Source organism: Stomoxys calcitrans, chromosome 5 (genome assembly GCF_963082655.1).
Source record: "Stomoxys calcitrans chromosome 5, idStoCalc2.1, whole genome shotgun sequence".
NCBI classification, from domain to species: domain Eukaryota; kingdom Metazoa; phylum Arthropoda; class Insecta; order Diptera; family Muscidae; genus Stomoxys; species Stomoxys calcitrans.
The window spans coordinates 75,496,784-75,517,976 of NC_081556.1; the positions used below are offsets into that span (position 1 = coordinate 75,496,784).

The 21,193-nt window shown below is 40.0% G+C and overlaps 1 protein-coding gene across 5 annotated transcripts in view; it reads left to right on the top strand.

Annotated features, from left to right (window-relative positions):
* The window catches only part of LOC106085239 (mucin-2), a 156,517-nt gene extending 136,742 nt beyond the window's left edge, over positions 1-19,775 (top strand). The window contains exons 3-10 of one of the 5 annotated variants that reach the window (XM_013249380.2): positions 10,878-12,989; positions 13,056-13,487; positions 13,541-13,704; positions 17,174-17,296; positions 17,350-18,018; positions 18,079-18,242; positions 18,318-18,459; positions 19,152-19,775. In XM_013249380.2, the coding sequence (XP_013104834.2) occupies positions 10,878-12,989; positions 13,056-13,487; positions 13,541-13,704; positions 17,174-17,296; positions 17,350-18,018; positions 18,079-18,242; positions 18,318-18,459; positions 19,152-19,355 (4,010 nt within the window). In that variant the 3' untranslated portion in view covers positions 19,356-19,775. Of the gene's footprint in view, positions 1-10,877; positions 13,488-13,540; positions 13,705-17,173; positions 17,297-17,349; positions 18,019-18,078; positions 18,249-18,305; positions 18,460-19,151 lie in introns of all 5 variants that reach the window. The other 4 variants (XM_013249376.2, XM_013249374.2, XM_013249377.2 and 1 more) reach the window with 4 other exon arrangements.
* The last annotated feature ends 1,418 nt before the right edge of the window (positions 19,776-21,193 follow it).

Below are 21,193 nucleotides of genomic sequence, written 5' to 3' on the forward strand. Positions count from 1 at the left end.
TGCCTCCCTTCCCCATCACCAGTGGAATTGCTCCATTTTCGTCTTCCTGATGGATTGCACCGTAACGTCTGTCCCCTTAGGATTCCCATTTTGCTGAGATTTCTAAGCACGTCGTCATAACTATGCCCCGCTGCTGAGTAATGACAGCTTAATATGGCTCTTTTTAATGTCGCTTATTTCTCAGGTCGCTTATCTCTCTCTCTCTCTCTGTGTTTTGTTGGTAGCTTTGAATATCCCTGCTCATATTTCGCTATCCCACTTTGGATGGACTGTCCACTAGCTGCCCTGCTAGCTTCTCCTTTCGACTCAGCTGTCTTCCAGTTTCTTCAATAGCTTCGGACGATATCCAGGAGTTCCTCTAGCTCAGAGATTCCGTTTTGCACGTCCATGCTGATGTTCCTCTGTCTTCCTATGGCCTGTCTAATCCTTTTTACAATTTTCTAGTGATTCCTCTTCGGAGAACCTCATCTTCAGCATGAACTGCTGCCAAGATGCACGACTTAGCAGCCTTATTTGAGTCGAAAGTAGCAGTGTCGCGATTTGTGGGTATATTTTCTCCTGCAGCAGCACCTAGGGTGGACACCGAGCATCTCGGTGTTTCCACTGGTGAACGTAAAGTCTTCCGGCTGCTATTAAAGTCGGACATAGTCCGGTTTTCTTCTATCTGGTTTGTAGGTGTTTCTATCAGTGCAATATGGTCCCAACTTGAAGCCGTTATCTGTGTCCGAAAATGTAGTCGCCCTTTGTGTTGACCCCGAGGGCCTCTTTGCATGCAGTGAGGTTCTCGCGAACGTTAACACCAGGCTGCTGAGTGGATCAATTTTTACTCGACTCTGACTACGGGAACTTAATTTTCTTAAATATTTATAATTATATTTATATTTATATTTATATTTATTGTATCTCTTTTTAGGCAAACAAAGGTTAAAAGAAGAAAAGAAAAAGAACCCGAAGGCCGAAGCCTTTCGGGTCGACGCAGTCTGATTTAAGGGCATGAGTGACGAACACGCTTATGGAACAGCGAAACGAAAATCCTATGGGGAGATCCGAATAGTGAGAAGACGAGGCTATTACCGAAAGAAAGCAAGAAGGAGGTCATTTAGGTTTTCGGTATCAGGACAAATAGGACTACGAGCTCACTTATGCAAAATAGGTGCCGCAATTGGCAGCATGTATAGGGCATGTAGGGAAGATGATAAGACGTTCAATTTATATTTTAGGTCCCCTTTCAACTAATCGATGTTTTGGCACGAAGGTTTTTTTTTGAAATAAATGCTACATACTTTTTCCCAGAAATTAAAATTTTTTTGTTTATGTAATCAAAATTAGTTTTATTTGTTGGGGTACCGAAGTAGAATAAGATCTTAAAGAAGACATAACTAAAAATTCATTTGTTAACGACAGTTTATTTTGTAAAAAATGTCAGCAAAATCAGGAAGTATTTGCTACCTCTGGAGGCTCAAGAAGTTAAATCAGGTGATAGGTTTATATGGGAGCTATACGTATTTTTGTACAACGAATACACTAAGAAGCAACACTGTGCGTGGTATGGAAACCAGTTATGGAGTTTTAAGCAACACAGAATTTCTGACAAACATTTTCTTTTTCGATGTTACTTTTTAGAATTAAGAGCGCGCAACAAGCCGATTACTGGCTTAGGTCTATTTTCACAGTGGCTTAGGATGGATTAATCCGTACCCTCTTTTTAGCCAAATCTAATCCAAATCTAATATGCGTCTGACACCCCATGAAGTATAAAGATTCTTGATCGTCATGTCATTTTAAGTCGATCTAGCCATGTCCGCCCGTCTGTCCGTCCGTCCGTCTGTCTGTCGTAAGCACGCAAACTTTCTAGGCAGTAAAGCTAGCCGCTTGGAATTTTGCACAAATACTTTTTATTAGTGTAGGTTGGTTGGGATTATAAATAGGCCAAATCCGTCCATGTTTTGATATAGCTGCCATATAAACCGACTTTGGGTCTTGACTTCTTGAGCCGCTAGAGGGCGCTTTCACTGAAATTTTCCACGTGGTGTTTTTGTATCACTTCTAACAACTGTGTTAAGTACGGTTCAAATCGGTTCATAATCTGGTATAGCTGTCATATAAACCTATCTTGGATCTTGACTTCTTAAACCAATAGAGCCCGCAATTCTCATCCGATTTGGCTGAAATTTTTCATGAGGTGTTTTGCTATGACTTCCAATAACTGTGTTAAGTATGACGCAAATCGGTACATAACCTGATATAGCTGTCATATAAACCTATCTTGGATCTTGACTTCTTGAGCCAATAGAGCCCGCAATTCTCATCCGATTTGGCTGAAATTTTTCATGAGGTGTTTTGCTATGACTTCCAATAACTGTGTTAAGTATGACGCAAATCGGTACATAACCTGATATAGCTGTCATATAAACCTATCTTGGATCTTGACTTCTTGAGCCAATAGAGCGCGCAATTCTCATCCGATTTGGCTGAAATTTTGCATGAAGTGTTTGGTTATGGCTTCCAATAACTGAGTTTAGTTTGGCATAAATCGGTATAGAATCTGATATAGCTGCCATATAAGCCGATCTTGGGCCTCTAGAGGGCGCAATTCTCGTTCGTATTGACTGAAATTTTGCACGTAGTGTTTTTGTATCACTTCCAACAACTGTGTTAAGTACGGTTCAAATCGGTTCATAATCTGGTATAGCTGTCATATAAACCTATCTTGGATCTTGACTTCTTGAGACAATAGAGCGCGCAATTCTCATCCGATTTGGCTGAAATTTTGCATGAAGTGTTTTGTTATGACTTCCAATAACTGTGTTAAGTATGACGCAAATCGGTACATAACCTGATATAGATACCATATAAACCGATCTTGGATCTTGAATTCTTGAGCCTCTAGAGGGCGCAATCTCATCCGATTTGGAAAATAAATTTTGTACAACGGCTTCTCTCATGACCTTCAACATACGTGTCTATTCAATCTATTCGATTCAAACCATATGAATCGATCAGTAGCTTGATACGGCTTCCATATAAACCGATCTCCCGATTTTGCTTCTTGAGCCCCTACAAGGCGCAATTCTTATTCGAAAGAACTGAAATATTACACAATGAATTCTACAATGTTCAGCATTCCTTTATGGTCCGAATCGGACTATAACTTGATATAGCTCCAATAGCATAACACTTCTTATTCAATATTCTTTGTTTGCCTAAAAAGAAAATCGCATAGAAATCGACAGATGCGATCTATGGTGAAGGGTATATAAAATTCGGCCCGGCCGAACTTAGCACACAAGCTCAACTCTTATCCGAATGCAAAAAAGTTTTTTTTTCATTTATTTCATTTTGATATCCCTTTACAAAAATATGTCGTTCAGGGAACTTAACACATGTGATCAATGATTTAGCATTCGCCTGGCCAAACTTAACGCGCCTTTACTTGTAATAATTCTAGTTAGACAGAAGTTCCTGCGGACACCGGGCTATATGCGTCAACTTTTGTATTGTAGCTCGGTAGAAAACTTTAGGCTGCAATCTCCACTTTATGACAAAATAAACTACAATAAATATGTTCCATTCTTCAAACTAAGTTAAATTAGTAGTAACTGTTGGTGAAAACAATCTATTGCGACTTTTGTTGGCAACAATTTTATTGTGCGAGAGTAAAGATTTACTTCACATTCACTTTGGAAACGCCTTTGGTACCTGATTGTTGAGAAAAAAGCTATTCACTTAGGCGATATACTTCGTACATATCCATTAATCGTAATCACTGTTACTTTTAACATGATTTTCACATGTATTTCGATAAAAATTGCTTTAGGCAACCATTTATTTTTAAGTGGAAAAGTGCCATAGTTTTTAATTAACCTACCGACTTAGTTTATCTATCTATCAATTCATCTCAATCTGCCTCCCAGATTCACATACTGCTGCACTAACACATATTATCAAAGTTTGGCACAAGAGTACGCGTGCGCCGAGTTCAAAACGATTGACAATCACCATATTGACAACAACCCATATTCATTTACCTGGAGCATGCAGCCATTTCTCCTGCAATGCTTGTGGTTGGCTGTCCATGCTGGACCCCAACTAAGGGGCTATTCGATCGCATGGCTGGTTGATTGTTCGCCGTGACACTGGGTTGCGGTTAAACCACTTTTACTTATTGACAATTTCACGGTATTACGAATATTGTCTAGGCATTTTTTGTAGAAAACAAATGAAATAATTTCATTTTCTTTGGAAAATAGGCATGCTCATGGTCGTCTACAAATAACCATTGGGGGAGATCGCAGGAGGAGACTCAAAAACCAGATATTGTATATCATTGACGTAAACGTTGTTGTTCGATTATGTTGTAAATGTTATATTGTTTGTGTTTTTTTTCTTGCATTATCAAATGAAAGTGAAAATTGAAAAATGAAAGGAAAATGGAAATATTGTCACAATGCCCCCACCCTCCCATATCCCAATGACATAGGTGATACTAATACGAGAGCAAGTCGGGGTAACTATTACAACAATAATCAAATCATCAATAAATGGTAAGTAATGCAAGAAAAACACGAGCAGTGCCGACTTAATAATACCCCACATTGGACGATATCTGAATCGATTTCGGGTTATAAAACAATTAATACAGAATTACGAGCAAATCTTCGCTAAATCGTCATGACTGCAGTCTTTTAAGTGTAAATCGGTTAATTCATATACATTAGAGTGTCCCAAAAACACATTTTTTTATACCCTCCACCATAAGATGGGGGGTATATTAATTTCGTCATTCTGTTTGTAACTACTCGAAATATTCGTCTGAGACCCCATAAAGTATATATATTCTTGATCGTCGCGACATTTTATGTCGATCTAGCCATGTCCGTCCGTCTGTCCGTCCGTCCGTCTGTCTGTCGAAAGCACGCTAACTCCCCGAAGGAGTAAAGCTAGCCGCTTGAAATTTTGCACAAATACTTCTTATTAGTGTAGGTCGGTTGGTATTGTAAATGGGCTATATCGGTCCATGTTTTGATATAGCTGCCATATAAACCGATCTTGGGTCTTGATTTCTTGGGTCTCTAGAGGGCGCAATTCTTATCCGATTGGAATGAAATTTTGCACCACGTGTTTTGTTATGATATCCAACAACTGAACCAAATCGGTTCATAACCTGATATAGATGCCATATAAGCCGATCTTCGGTCTTGACTTCTTGAGCCACAACAGACCGCAATTCTTATTCAAAAACTGTGCCAAGTATGGTTTAAATCGGTCCATAACCTGATATAGCTGCCATATAAACCGATCTTGGGTCTTGATTTCTTGAGCCTCTAGAGTGCGCAATTCTTATCCGATTAGAATGAAATTTTGCACAACGTCTTTTGTTATGATATCCAACAACTGTGCCAAGTATTATTCAAATCGGTCCATAACCTGATATAGCGGCCATATAAACCGATCTTGGGTCTTGACTTCTTGAGCCTCTAGAGTGCGCAATTCTTATCCGCTTGGATTGAAATTTTGCACGTCGTGTTTTGTTATGATAAACAATAACTGTGGCAAGTATGGTTCTAATCGGTCCATAACCTGATATAGCTGCCATATAAACCGATCTTGGGTCTTGACTTCTTGAGCCTCTAGAGTGCGCAATTCTTATCCGCTTGGATTGAAATTTTGCACGAAGTGTTTTGTTATGATATCCAACAAATGTGCCAAGTATGGTTTGAATCGGTCCATAACCTGATATAGCTGCCATATAAATTGATCTTGGGTCTTGACTTCTTGAGCCTCTAGAGTGCGCAATTCTTACCCGATTGGAATGAAATTTTGCACAACGTGTTTTGTTATGATATCCAATAACTGTGCCAAGTATGGTTCAAATCGGTCCATAACCTGATATAGCTGTCATATAAACCGATCTTGGGTCTTGATTTCTTGAGCCTCTAGAGTGCGCAATTCTTATCCGATTTGAATGCATTTTTGCACGAAGTGTTTTGTTATGATATCCAACAACTGTGTCAAGTGTGGTTCAAATCGGTCCATAACCTGATATAGCTGTCATATAAACAGATCTGGGGACTTGACTTCTTGAGCTTCTAGAGGGCGCAATTCCTATCCGATTTGGTTGAAAATGTTCATGAAGTATTTTATTCTTACTTTCAACAACTGTGTCAAATAAAGTTCAAATCGGTTCATAACCTGATAAAGCTGCCATATAAACCGATCTGGGATCTTGACTTCTTGAGCCTCTAGAGGTCGCAATTATTATCCGATTTGCCTGAAATTTTGTACGACGGATTTCTCATGACCATCAACATACGTGTTTATTACGGTCTGAATCGGTCTATAGCCCGATACAGCTCCCATATAAATCGATCTCTCTATTTTACTTCTTGAGCCCCCAAAGGGCGCAATTCTTATTCGAATTGGCTGAAATTTTATACCGGACCATATCTTGATATCGCTCTAATAGCAGAGCAAATCTTTTCTTATATCCTTTTTTGCCTAAGAAGAGATGCCGGGAGAAGAACTCGACAAATGCGATCTATGGTGGAGGGTATGTAAAATTCGGCCCGGCCGAACTTAGCTCGCTTTTTCTTTTTTTTTAATTTTTTGAAACGCCCCCCTTCATATTTTCACTTTTTAAGAATAAGAACCAGTAAGGAAAGGCAAAAGTCGGGCGTTGTCGACTGTGTAATACCTACCCTATAAGTACAGTGTGGGAGCTATATCCAATTCTGAACCAAAGTTGATGAACCTCGGCGGATGTTTTAAGATGGGTTATTTAACAATCCGTATCAAATTTCAAGCAAACATGTTCAAACTGTAATAACTATGGTTGACAAATGACAACATTATTGCAAACTACCCAAAATCTGACAAACATATATGCGGGAGCTACATCTAATTCTGAACCGATTTCGACCAAACTTCTTAGATAATGTGGTAGTCGTTGGGGGAAAGCGTTGTGCAAAATATTGGCATGATTGGCCAATAAATGCGCTTGCAGTGGCTCTAAAAGTGAAAATCGGGTGATATACATATATGGTTGCTATATGTGTAAATTTGGACTGATTTATAGGGAATTCAACAGTTATACTAAAAGTCATCAGAAAATCTCTCCAGCCAAATTTCGAAAGAATCGGTACAAATGAGCACTTTATTGCATTATTTCTCAAAATCGAACGAACATGTATATGTGAGCTATATCTAGGAGTAAAAATCGGGAGAAGTACATATATGGCAGCTGTATCTTAATCTGAACCGATTTAAAAGTCATAAGAAAATCCTTCCTGCAAAATTTCGAGAGAATCGGTTAAAAATGAGCACTTTATTTATTATTATTTGTCAAAATCGGGCGAACATATACATGTGAGCTATATCTAAATCTGAACCGATTTCTATGAAATTCACCAAGAGAAAACCTTTTCTCCCAAATTTCGACAGAATTGATTAAAAAATTACCACATTATTGCAATATTATTCCAAATCGGACGAACATAAGTATGGGGGCTATATCGAAATATGAATCGATTTTTTCCAATTTCAATAGGCTTTCTCTCGAGGCATACCTGTTCCAAATTTTAAAACGATCGTACGAACATTGCGACCTTTACTTTGTACACAAATTAACAAGGCCAGAAAGACAGACGGACATAGCTAAATCGAATCAGAAATTGATTCTAAGTCTATCGGCATACTTCTACCTCTCTTCCTAAATACTGATCTACCTCTTTTCCTAAATACGAAAAATACGAAATACCATAATATTTTTAAACGAATCCACGTACACTGCATCATGTTAAGTTATTCTCGAACTGTACAATGGATGATATGACCTCAGCCACTTTTGGCGGCATAATTGTGACTGACCCTAAGAGGGGCGCCAGATTGTTCAATCGTCAATTTATTGAGCATCCCGAGAGCCATTCGTCGTATCCGTGGTATCCGAACTGATGGACAGTCATCACCCTTTACCGTGGACAAAGTTATGAATGATACCCGTGGAACTAAGATATCTGGATCTACCTCTAGTCGATTGCCTTACAAGTGTCCTTAAACTATCTTTGAACACTCAGACCAATGTCTGGAATGTGGGCGGAGTGATCCCAGTACTGTAGCACGGAAAGGACCCGAGCAAGAGGGAGTCGTACAGGCCGATCTCCTTTCTCTCACCAGTAGCCAAGATGCTTGAGGTACTTTTCCTCCAAAGCCTCGTTTTAAAAATTTCCATACGCCGAGCGTCAACATGGATTTCGAAGACTGCATAGCACAACAACTGATTTGCATGTCGTGGCTTCAATCAGCCCAGGACATGTGATAACACGGTCCTAGTGACACTGCCATGTCAACAAAATATTTGAGGACATCGCCAACACGTCCCTCCAGCCAGACCTGACGCCAGTTGTTTGTGAAATCTAGAGATAAGATGTTGAAACCCCGTAGACTCAAAAAGCGAGTTCCCCAAAGCAAGGTGATATCTTCAGCACCAGTTAACCTCTACCTATCCTCCACTCCACCTCCTCCAGGTGGCATAGAGATCGTTTCATATGCGAACGATTGTACGATCATGGCATTAGGCAGCCCAACCAATGTTGTCCAAATGACCGTCGCAGCAATTTAGATACACTCAACCAAATTTGTTATTAAAAACAACAAAAATGGTTGCTAAAACAGCATTTTTTGTCTGCTGAAAATGGGAAAGCAAACTTTACTGCTGTTTCAAGAAACATAGGACTGCTGTATTAGCAAACATTTTTTAACTACTATTTCAACTAAAATCTACTGTTTTGAGTACACAAGTCTGCTGAAAAAAAAATGTATGCTACTTTTTATGGTTGTCTGTTACTTGTTTTAATTACAATACATAGGTATTTTTGGAATTTTTTTTCAAATTTTGTTGGAAGATATGATTTTAAATTGTGGAATATAACTGTAAAGCAGCTACCTGATCCATTTATTGCCCATTGGTATACATTTCGAAATGTGGCTGAGCGAGCTCGCATTTTTTGTTATTGCTCTACTAATGTGCACATGACTGGCATGGCCTTTTGTATCTAAATTTAAGCAAAAAGGTCAGAGGTGATTATAAACATCCACTGAGACACACATTTACATATGTGTTCTAGGCTTTCTTCTGACATCCACTTCATAATAAAGCAGCAGTCTTTTTCAGCAGACAACGGACTTTTCATCAGTAAGCCTGCTACTCTGAAATTGCAGTACTACTACTGTAATAGCAGAACTACTGCTACAATGGCAGCAAAATGAACTGCTAATATTCAGCAGACAGTGTTTGCTATTTTCAGTAAACTTTTTTTCTATAAGTTTAGTCGCTACGCCCAGCGGCATTAGATGTAGCATTAAATTCAGTGCATCTGATGGTGTCGTCCCCAGCGCGGGCATCCTTTGGATTCAGCTGAGTATTGACCAGTAGATGGACTTTTAAAGCTGCGTCCACCAAACCATAGCATTATAGGTCCGTATAGCATTATAGGTCTAACAACTGCTATTTACCTAGTGCATGACATGGGATTTAAACCCTCAAATCTTGCCAATGGCTCTCTTGCAGGTGTAAAGGGCAAGAGTTGCCTTTCCCAAAAGTTTGATTTGAAATAAAATGTTTTGTCCAGCAAAACACCCGGGTATTTTGCGCTTTCTGTAAACGGAACATTCATTCCTCCTAAGGAGACAGGTACCACTATGGGTAACTTGTATCCCCTGCCAAAAAGGCTACTTCTGTTTTCGGTAGTCCACTTCTTTGTCGCTCGTAAATCTTCATGAAGTATATCTCTAAGAGTGCTGAGATCTTTTCCCTTACCGCAATAGCTACGCCATCAGCATACATGGCCACTTTTATACATTTTTCTTCCAGAGACCAGAGAGTTAATGGCTATATTCCAAAGTAGAGGAGACAGTGCCCAACTTTGAGTTGTTGCTCTGCTGACCCACTTCGATCCTAAGATAATGTTTCTATCAATCCTTCTAGAGTCTTCAGCATAAAGGATGACAGACTAATAGGACGAAAATCTTTCGCCTTCCTTGCTTTCACAAGGAAAATTTCCTTTGTGTCTCTCCATGCCACAGTTTTATAAAACATGCTGATACAAGCAGAGTATATGTTTATAAGACAAGGAGCCAGTCTATCGGACACAGCTTGTAATTCAACCGGTGATACATCATCAGGGCCTAGTTAATTAAAGAAGTTAAAACTCTTTATCGCTCAAAGGATTCTCGGCTCAGACATAATTTCCCCAACAACCTCCGACGAATGCATATCAGGGGCAACCTCTTCAGACGCCACGTTGTGCATTGGAGAGTTTTCCGGGAAATGTGTGCCAACAAGAAGTTCCAGTGTTTCCTTACTAGGCAGTGTAAAATTTCGAAAACTTTCATGCAAATTGTTTTGGTATTCCACTACGACCGTGAACTGCTTCCTCCCTACCAATAATTTGGCGTCCGCCTCAAGTAGTTTGATCAACTGAAGCTCAAAAAGAATTTACAATTTACTGACTTTTACAATCGCCATTTCCTGTGCCGCCTAGCCGAGGAATGAAGAGTCAATAATTCTAATAGTAGAGAATTTGTGAGATGTTGATATAAATTTTTTTGCCAATGTTAAAGTTTTAAAACTAAAGTACAAAACAAGTTAAGTTGTTAAGTGTTACTATGGCTTGCCTGGCTTTTATTAGCTACGCAAGAACTAGTTTCGCAATTGTTTGTGTGGCCATGAACTCTTAAAGTATTTCTTTTTACACATAATGACTTTGTTACTTAGTAGTAATGAAGCTAAATGGCTTTTTCATTGCTTTAATTACTTCAACAACATATCTGCATGGTTTTAAATTTTAATACTCACTACTCATGACATTTTTCTATTGCAGATTGTGTCCATGACATATCACAAATGTCTCCAAAATCAAGCAGCCATGAGGGAATTGTTGCCATCAATCCACTATTGACATCAACTTCGGAACAGTTTTTGACGGCCAGCATTAGCGATCAACTAACCACGACAGAGGTGCTGGTGGAATCCACTAAGATGTCCGGGGATAATGAAACCACTCATTCTCGTGTCCCTCGTTCAGCTTTACCCATTGTCAATGAAAAATTCCCTACATCGGCTCAAAATAACGTTCAGTTTCCAGAAAAGGAGTCCGAAAAGGATGCAGCTGCGGCTGGACGTTATTTCCAATATAACATTAAGCCCACAAGTTCCATTGAGCACGAGATTGAGAATATGGAGACAAGCAAGAAATTACGGAGCGGAAAATCGGCTAACGTAGCAGCAACGCCTGCCAGTACTACCGGTCCTTTTTTAGTGAATGGGGACCTTCGACAACCCATGTCGGGGTCCCACACTCCCTTGGTCAACATGAGCTCTGTGACATCGACAGCAGCTACTGCTACCGCATCGACACATAATTCGCGCCAAAATCCCAACCCCGATATCCAAGACATTATTACAGGTATTGTAAAGTTGCTCAATGGCAATGTTAACGTTCATGCCAATACTCAGGGTGGTCGTCGACCCACAGCTAGTCGCATTAACAATCGGGGACCACCCAGAATTTCGGATACTCAGCCCCTGCCTATTGAGTACGAGGGCCATAAAAACCAGGGACCTTCGTCTATCAGACCAGCACCGTATCCTTTCGACCGACCCGAAAGACCGTTTATAACGGGAGTGCCTATACCAGAACAAATAGTGCCCGTAAGACCAGGCTTTGTGAGTAGCCGACCGCCATGGCACCGTAATAAGCCCCGCCCACCTATAACCACGTCCATTGGGGGGCGTAGACCTATACCTCAATACAAACCCATACCGACTGCACAAATGCAACCACCTCAAGAAGAGGAACCTATAGGCGGCTTACCCAGCACCATAGCTAGTGGTCCCATTGCGATTCCATCCGCAGAATCGGACAAAAGCGAAACTATTGATGGACCATCTCCTACAGATACCTCATATGACTCCGAATTTTCAGGAGAAGACTTAAATACGCAATACATTGAAGTGTCGGACAATGATGGCGATAATGCGCCATCAGATAGGGATGTAATCGCCGAATATAAACCTCCCATTCCTCCCACACCAGCAGCCCCTTCGACGACACCTCCCACACAACCCGCCTTGCCAGCAAAGAAAGATGAGCAAAGTCATACCACAAAGAAGAAGCCCACCAAGCATAAAAACTCGGATAAAAAGAAGCACTCTCCAGAGCAAATTAACGCCAATGCTGATGTTCCCCCGTCAGTGGTACAAGTGAGTTCACAGTATCTGCCAATGCCCATGGCTGCGACTGAGAATACTGGACCCGATGTAACAGGTGACGAGGTTATTTTTATGACAGCCAGTAAAACACCCGAATTGGTAACGACAACTTCCATGCATACTTTGCCGGCTACTAAGGGCAAAAGTCCAACAATATCCACCAAGCCCTTGACGACGAAAGAGCAGCAGTTGAAAACAAGTATCCTTAGTTCGATGTCTCATGTAGATTTAGAGACAACGATTGTTCCTACACCAATAACCTCTGTTCCCATAACCACAACCACTTACACCTCCAGTACCTCAACCACCTCTACTAGTTCCACTACCACCACCACTACTACTACCACTACAACTGAGACTGTACCCATCTCCAATAACCAAAACCAAGCCCACCTAACAACTCCAACACCCCCGGTGCCGGCTCAATACCAACCACGCCCTGGCATTGTTTTGGATGATCCAGAATTTAAGCCTGGCGGTCGACCACGGCCTCAGCGCCCACCTCAACCTCAAATTCCTCACATTGCGGTGCCATCTGTAAATATACAACCCACCCGACAACAATTGCCACCTGGCTATGGAGAAATTTTCGATGTCACCCTCTCGGCCATTCAAGGCCCAGGCTCCCAAGGTGGCTCCCAGCAAACAATTAACATAAAACCCTATGGTGCTTACGATACAGGAGGTGGTGCCGGTGCTGATATCATTGTGTCGGCCTCAGGTGAAGATGGTTTTGTTTCTATAGATGGTAAGCGTACTTACATCAATCTTTTTGGTGATCCCACAGATCCTCCAAGCAATGTACAGCAACCAATGGCAGCCACAGCTATACCACAACTTCCCAGCGCTCCAATTGGCCCGCCCGCCACGACTTTGTCCTCGACAACTAAGCCAAATCAAAGCCTTAGTACAGCCGTCAGTAGTGGTGGTAGTGGCAACACTCCAGTGACACAAAAAAATACGCCCGGTGTAGGTTATGGCGTGGCCGAGACAGAAATTGTGGATATACACACCAACAAACCTCAACACGCGAAACCTCCACAGTCTCTGCCAACGACAACGAACGTCGGAACAACCCGACCTCATTATAGACCACGAACTACACAGCCTCCAGTGCGCATTGATACCTGTATAGTGGGAGACGATTCAACCTGCGACCAAGCCCAACATGAGTACTGCAAAACGGAAAATGGTGTTTCCAGCTGCCACTGTAGACCTGGTAAGGGCGAACATGTCTCTGCGAATTTAACAACTCATTCTCCTTCTTTGTAGGTTATTCCCGTCGGAAACATCGCGAACCTTGTCGAAGGGTTATTACATTCTACATTGGTATGCGAGTTGACAGAATCTATGAGCATCGCATTGTTTGGGATAACAAATTAGCGGATCGCACCAGTGAACCCTATGGGCAGCTAAGTTTTGAATCTGTCAGAGCTGTGAGTATGGTGTATTCTCTACCGTGATTTAGCATTCAAAAACAGACAATTAATGTTTGAAGGCTTGTTTACTAACTCTTCAATATTTCTAGGATATATATTAGCTAACAAATGTCGCTTAGGTTAGGTTAGGCTTTAGATAACAAATTTCGTGCACATCTCTTAAACATTTTAGTTGCTTCATCCTTATAAGTGAAAATTGGACATTATATATGGGAGCTATATTTGAATCGGATTTTCACCAAAATTCTATCATTCGTTGTTTTTACGATAAGTATATATGTGTACTTTGTTTACGAATTTCAATCTAATATCCAAAATTCTCGTTTTAAGACGTCATATTGTCATATCTGGTTATCGTTAACCGATCGCCATAATTCATTGCCGATCGTTTATTGGGACCAACAAGAAAAACACACTCTAGTGGAAACATTTTGTAGGTTCGGAAATGAATATTTCCTTCTGTGGTGGGTATAAAAAAGACACACAGGAATTGCAAAACTTATATCACAACCTGCGGACAATTTATATTCATCAGATAAAAATTCTTCTACAACAACTCATACAATCCCATCTTTTGGGTGATACTTTATATTGATGATTTCATTCAGTAGGACATTCCCTCATTATTTATGAAAAATTTTTCAAGTATTATAATATCATTGAGAGTTGTGTAGTGTTTCAAAAAAGTAACAAAACGAATATAGTACCAGCCTTTTGAGAAAACTCTATAGAAATTGAGGGAAGTCTTGCCGACATCGTTCTGACATCCGATATAGTTGACATTTTGAAACAAAGTAAGTTTGAAGTTATTCGTACTAAAGCTGCTATTACACGATAAGACTTGTCATATGTAATTTCAATAAGTAAAAAGGCATTAAGTTCGTCCAGGCCAAACTTTGGAAACCCAACACCTAGGGTCTATATGAACAATATTTCGTTAAAATCCGGTGAAAAATACACGATTCTGAAACTATATCAGCTATACCGAAATAAAGTCCGATCTGGACCAAACTCGCCACAATCCAATATTCAAAATTTCATCAAAATCTGATATTAAAGGAATCTTTTATGGGTTCAAGACTATAAATCGGGAGATCAAAATATATCTGCACCATATTCGGGGAATGGTTTAACATAGCTTAGAAATGCAAATTTTCCCATGAACATTCTATTTAAGAACAGTGGCAAACATAGCTTACTCTACTTAATTTCAGCAAAATAGGAGAATAAATGCACTATTTATGGGTAAAGGACGTTCCATCCGGAGATCGGTCTATATGGCAGCTAAAGTACTGACCGATCTGGACCATATTTGGTACAGATGTCGGGAATCACAAACACAAATCGTTTGTCCAAATTTCAACCAAATCGGATAATGAAAGCTGTATTTACTATCCGATTTGGCTTATGAGCCTAAGACTCCAAATCGGAAGATCGGTCTATATGGGGGCTACATCAAGATATAGTCCGATATAGCCCGTCTTCGAACTAAACCTGCTTATAAACGAAAAAGAATCTGTGCAAAGTTTCAGCTCAACATCTTCGTTTTTATACCTACCACCGTAGGATATTCACGTAGTCATTCCGTTTGCAGCACATCGAAATATCAATTTCCGACCCTACAAAGTATATATATTTCAGATAGTCGTAAAATTCTAAGACGATTTAACGATGCCCGTGTGTCTATCCGTCGGTCTGTCCGTCAGTCAGTGTCTGGTGTAATCACTCTACAGCCATCAAAAATTGAGATATTGAGCTGAAATTCGGCACAGATACGTCTTTTTGATGCACGCTGGTTAAGTTGTTGAACGGGCTAAATCGGACCACATTTGAATATAGCTGCTATATAGACCGATCTGCCGATAAAGGGTTTAATGCTCATAAAAGCTTTATTTATTACCGATTTCGCTGAAATTTAAAACAGTGGGTTATCTTAAGCCTCCCGACATCTGACCTAAATATGGTTCAAATCGGACTATGTTTAGATATAGCTGTCATAAAGACCGATCTACCTATAAAGGGTCTAAAGCCCATAAAAGCTTTAGTTTTTATCCGATTTCGCTGAAATGTGAAACAGTGAGTAGTTTCAGGCCCCTCAACAAAAATGCAAATTTTGGCTATGAACATTCCACTAAGGAACAGGGGCAAACTTCTCACATATCAATGAGTGCAGTCCGATTCAAGTTTGAGCTCAATGATAAGAGGCCTCCGTTTTATAGCTGAGTCCGAACGGCGTGCCGCAGTGCGACACCTCTTTGGAGAGAAGTTTTACATTGCATAGTACCTCACAAATGTTGCTAGCATTGGAAGGGGAAAACCACCGGTGAAAAAAATTTTTTATGGTCTCGCCATGGTCTCTCGAACCCAGGCGTTCAGCGTCATAGGCGGACGGTGACCTCCAACACAGGATCTAAATATGGTTCTGATCGGACTATAGATATAGTCCGATTTCGCTGAAATTTGAAACAGAGGGTTATCTTAAGCCCCCGATATCTGACCTAAATATGGTTCTGATCGCACAATAGGGGACCGATAAGGGGACCGAAGCCCATAAAAGGTATATTTACCTTAATATGGTTCAGATCGGTTTATATTGGGATATATCTGCAAAAAAGACCAATATTTTGTGTTACAAAATTGAATAGTGACATATATATTAGACCACTCAATGTCCGTGCGGAATTTGGGTGCTTAAGTTATCCAATTTTCGCCGAATTGTGGCAAAAGGTGCTTTACATATATATCCGAGGTGGTGGGTATTTAAAGTTCGGCCCGGCCGAACTTAATGCCTTTTTACTTGTTAAAGACTGTAGCGTGATTTCAACAGACAAACGGGCGGACATGGCTAGATCCTCTTAGATTTTTACGAGGACCAAGGATATATTATAGGGTCGGAAATGAATATTTCGATGCGTTGCAAACGGATTAAGAAAATAAATATAGCCCCATCCTTTGGTGGTGGGTATAAAAATAGTTACTCTGAAAGTTGTACACATCGTGTGTTACGTCCGAAAATTTTTATATGGCAAATGAATTTCGGAATAAATATGAGTATGCAACTTTTTCGATTTATTCGTATTTGACATACAAAAGACAAGTCCCATGGATATAGAAAGTGACAGCTTAAATAAAAAGTCTTATCGTGGAATAGCGACGTAAATAAAGTACCAATTGTATGTGCCCAGCGACTTTTGAATAAATCTATTCGCCTTGGCAGAGACAGTAGTGGCACATTCTCCCTTGTAATTTTTAGCCTAATATGTTTTTATGGCTGAAGCATTTATCACCCACTCTGGAGGGGGTGGAGCCGATGATCCAACTGATGGACACACAACGTTATATGGTGAAAAATATATAATTTGATTATTCACCCAAATGGTCGAACAATGCAAAAATACCCTCCATCCTGCTGTTACCGATATTAAAAAGCTTTGGCTGCTAATCTTTAAATATTTTATGATTGTAGATCGATTCTGCCATGTCCATGACACCATACTCCGACGAATTTATGGAAGCTAAAGTCAACAACATCTACCGTGGAGACCCTAATCTCGGTGGCAGTGGTGTGTTTGTCAATCTTACCATTAAGGTGAGTCAGACGATGGTTTCGAATTTCAAAATAATGATACCATTATCTTGCAGCTGGATGAAAGTGTTGAAACCTTGCGCCCGAATCTGCGCAGTGATGTACAAAAACATTTGCTGGGCGTTTTACATCGACGCAATAACAACATCGGCAATTCCGTTCTGTTTGTAAGCTCTCCAGAAGGTGCCATTTCTGCCCTACGAGATTTAGATGAATGTCATGCTCGGGACCTTAATGATTGTCATCCCACTGCTACTTGTATTAATACTTGGGGTAGTTATCGCTGCACCTGTCCGGAAGGCACCAAAGATCTTTGGTCTGAACAACCACTGCGTTCTGGTCGCGAATGCCAGACCTGTCCCGAAACTTATTGCAATAGTCGTGGTGTTTGCAGTTACAATGAGGAAGGTACTCAAATATGCACCTGTGATTCAAGCCATTATGGTGGCCAATGTGAAATCGATGGCGAAGTCTTGGGCGTGGCCATTGGGGCTTCAGTGTTGGCTGTTATCATAATAGTTTTGACTCTGGTCTGTTTAATTATGTGGTCACGTAGATGGCAGCGAGAACAAAAGAATGCCATTGGCTCTCCCGTATTTGGGTATATGAATACCGCTCCCTTAAAATCAGCCGCCCTACCACAACCTGGCTATCAAGTGACTCTGGAAGATCGTATGCGTTGGGCTCAAATAGCAGATGTTATGGCTCAAACTAATCATTATGGCGTAAGACCAGATTCCTTCAATTCTAGCACATCAACAACCAATCCTCGTTTTCATTTATAGGCTGAACCAATTGGAGGACCCACTCGACCTTCATCGGCTATGTTCGCTTACCCCAACTTACAGACCCTGGGTATGGGTACCATGGGCGGTATATCGATGCAGAGCACCATGCAGCAGATGCACCATCATAACAGTACATTGGCACCTCCTGTTCCGTTGCCACGGTATGAGTGCGTACAAAATTTTGGGCCTTCAGTCAATCCAACTGCTTTTCTTTATTTAATGAGATTTTCTTTCAGAAGATTGGGACTTGGTTCACGTTCGAATGGCATGCGAACTTTGGACAATTCTAGTTCAAGTGAAGAAGAAGATCGTACAGACCTGCTGGGGAGAAATTTCCAAGTGCCCAGACCAAAGTCACGTAGTAATGGCAGTATAGCGGTAAGTTCCCATAAAATATAATCTGTATAGTGTTCGCAATTTCATTAATTGTTCTGGAATATTTGAACTGAATTAATTTGTGTGTAATAGCTGAAGCTAAAACATTTAATTAATCAGTTCCAAAATGCACATTTGGAATACTAAAGAACAGGCCCGGCACGGGATAGCTGTGAGCACCACACGAGTTGGAACATTGAGATCCGATCTGTGTGGTGTTCATTGCTGTCACGAGAAGCTTAGCTGCGAGTTGCTGGGCGCGTCCACAAGTTGCGAATATTGGAATGCTCCATCCGGAGTAGCTGTAACTGCAGTCGCGGACAATCAGGGGTATCGAGTGGAGAGTCTCAGTGAGAGGTCGGGTGGCATCGGCTCTTGCACAAATACTAAGTGCCTACGATGCTCGATATGTCAAGGCGAGTTATTGGCGACTTTAAATAACGAATGCCCACCCTGTTCCGCTGTTGCTCACCTACCGGAGCTTGATAAGGATCGCCACCTCCATATGAAAAGAACAGGATTATATGCCTTTTATATACGATTTAGACCGATCTTAGTTTCAGTTATAGTATATAGTATATCAGTTTTGAATAAAACTAATTTTGGCTCCAGTTGTACGAAGCTTAGCAAAGCTTCGCTTAAAGATAGCGTGCTTATTTAATAATAATATAATTCTTTTAACATTTTTCACTCAGAATCAATCTGGAATTTACTACGATGTCGACTATGAACCTTCGGCCAATGGAATTGGCAGTAGCAGTGTAGATCGATTGTATGGATCCCAAAACCCATCAAGCACTCACTCACATATGGGCAGCAGTCACATACCTGGTCCACAGGGAATACCCATGAGTACGTACACCTCGGGACGAGCACCCAGCAGTTATTACATGAAATGAATTAAGGGTATAAGTAAAAAAGCAAAGTAATACGTGTAGAAATCCTATGATAAATCCTAAACAAGAGTAAGAGAAATATAAAAACTACTTATAATAAACATATTAGCAATAGTTTATTGTAGATACATATGAAATGCAATTTTATGATAAGGCATAAACAAGTAACAACTAAAATATAATAGTGTAGTAAGTTATTATCACTGGAAGCATCCATTTCCCTTCTAGAACTAGTCCCCTAAGTAGTATTTGTAAATACGTTAGTGTAAAAATCTCAATGTACGTTTAAATATTTATTACCAATTACCAACTATTCAAATCGTCTTAAATGTTAACGATATTTTTTGTTAAGAACGTTTAAAACTTTTGAACTTAAGAATTAATTCTAGAAATTTTATAATCACACAAACTGTACTAATCATAATAATTATTTAGCTGTACCTTCGCATCTTAGCATTGTAATTAATATAAAAAAATATTGTAAATATTTAAAATCATTATTTAAATAAATAAAATAGTTTTGATTAATATAAAGTCCAAAATAACAAAAATAATTGCCTTTTTTCTATACTGAAAAAAAAGTTGGAAATGATTATTCCTTATTCGTAGGATTTTAGCAATGCAACGAGCTAAAGAAACAAAACTTTAAAATAAAGATGATTTCCTTAAATTTAATTTCATACTTACTATGGGACATGACCATACATTTCAACTTTTGATCGCCGATTGATTTTTATTTACTTCACAGATGACAGTTCAATAATTTTGTTATGAAAAATTCTTAATTTAAACCTTTCTCCTTAACCTAAAAAAATTAATTTAAAGGCTCTACTGTTTGTAAGGCTATTTTGCGTCATTAACTACGGTTCCTAACCTTCAACGATATTTTGACCTCTATTTTAGGTTTTTATCTTTAATAACAAGACGCAAGCAAAATCAAGGATTTATTAACTTACCATCACCGGTTGAATTACAAGCTGTGTCTGATAGACTGTTTCCCTGGCTTTGGGAGATATACTCTGCTTGTATCAGAATGTCCTATATACCTGTGGGATGGAGAGGCACGAAGGTCATTTTCATTCCGAAAGCAGGAAAACCCTACCACACGAAGGCGAACGATTTTCGTCCTATTAGTCTGTCATCCTTAATGCTGACATACTCTTGAGAGGTTGATAGAAACATATCTTAAGGCAAAGATCCCTGGAGATCGCTTGTCGCGGCAGCAGCATGCACATAGTAAAGGTAAAACCACTGAAACTGCCCTTCACGACCTAATCGGCTACATAGAGGGCTCTCTCGCTGTCAAGGAATATACAATGGTAGCATTTCTTGACATTGAAAGTGCATTCAATAATGCAAAACCGACGTCAATCATGAAGGAGTTGGAGTTTCTAAGCATCAACTCCACCATAAGAAAGTTTATTAATAACTTTCTTACTAAAAGATGCATTACGTCGGGCTTGGGATCTGTGTATCTAAAAAGATGGTTATTAGAGGAACTCCTCAAGGAGGTGTACTATCTGCTCTTATTTGGTATAGAGCCATTAACAATATATTATTGTCTCTGGAAGAAAAAGGCGTAAAAGTGGTCGCGTATGATGAGGGCGTGGTAATTGCGGTTAGAGGAAAGTTTCCCAGCACTCTAAGAGATATACTTCAGGAAGCTCTACGTGCAAAGTGGGCTACCGCCAGTGGTCTGGGTATAAATCCGTGCAAGACGGAATAGTTCTTTTCAGCAGCAGATACAAGTTGCTTACAGTGGAACCTGTCACTTTGAGTGAAGAGAATGCTCCATTTACAGAAAGCTCAAAATACCTGGGTGTTTTGCTGGACAGGAAATT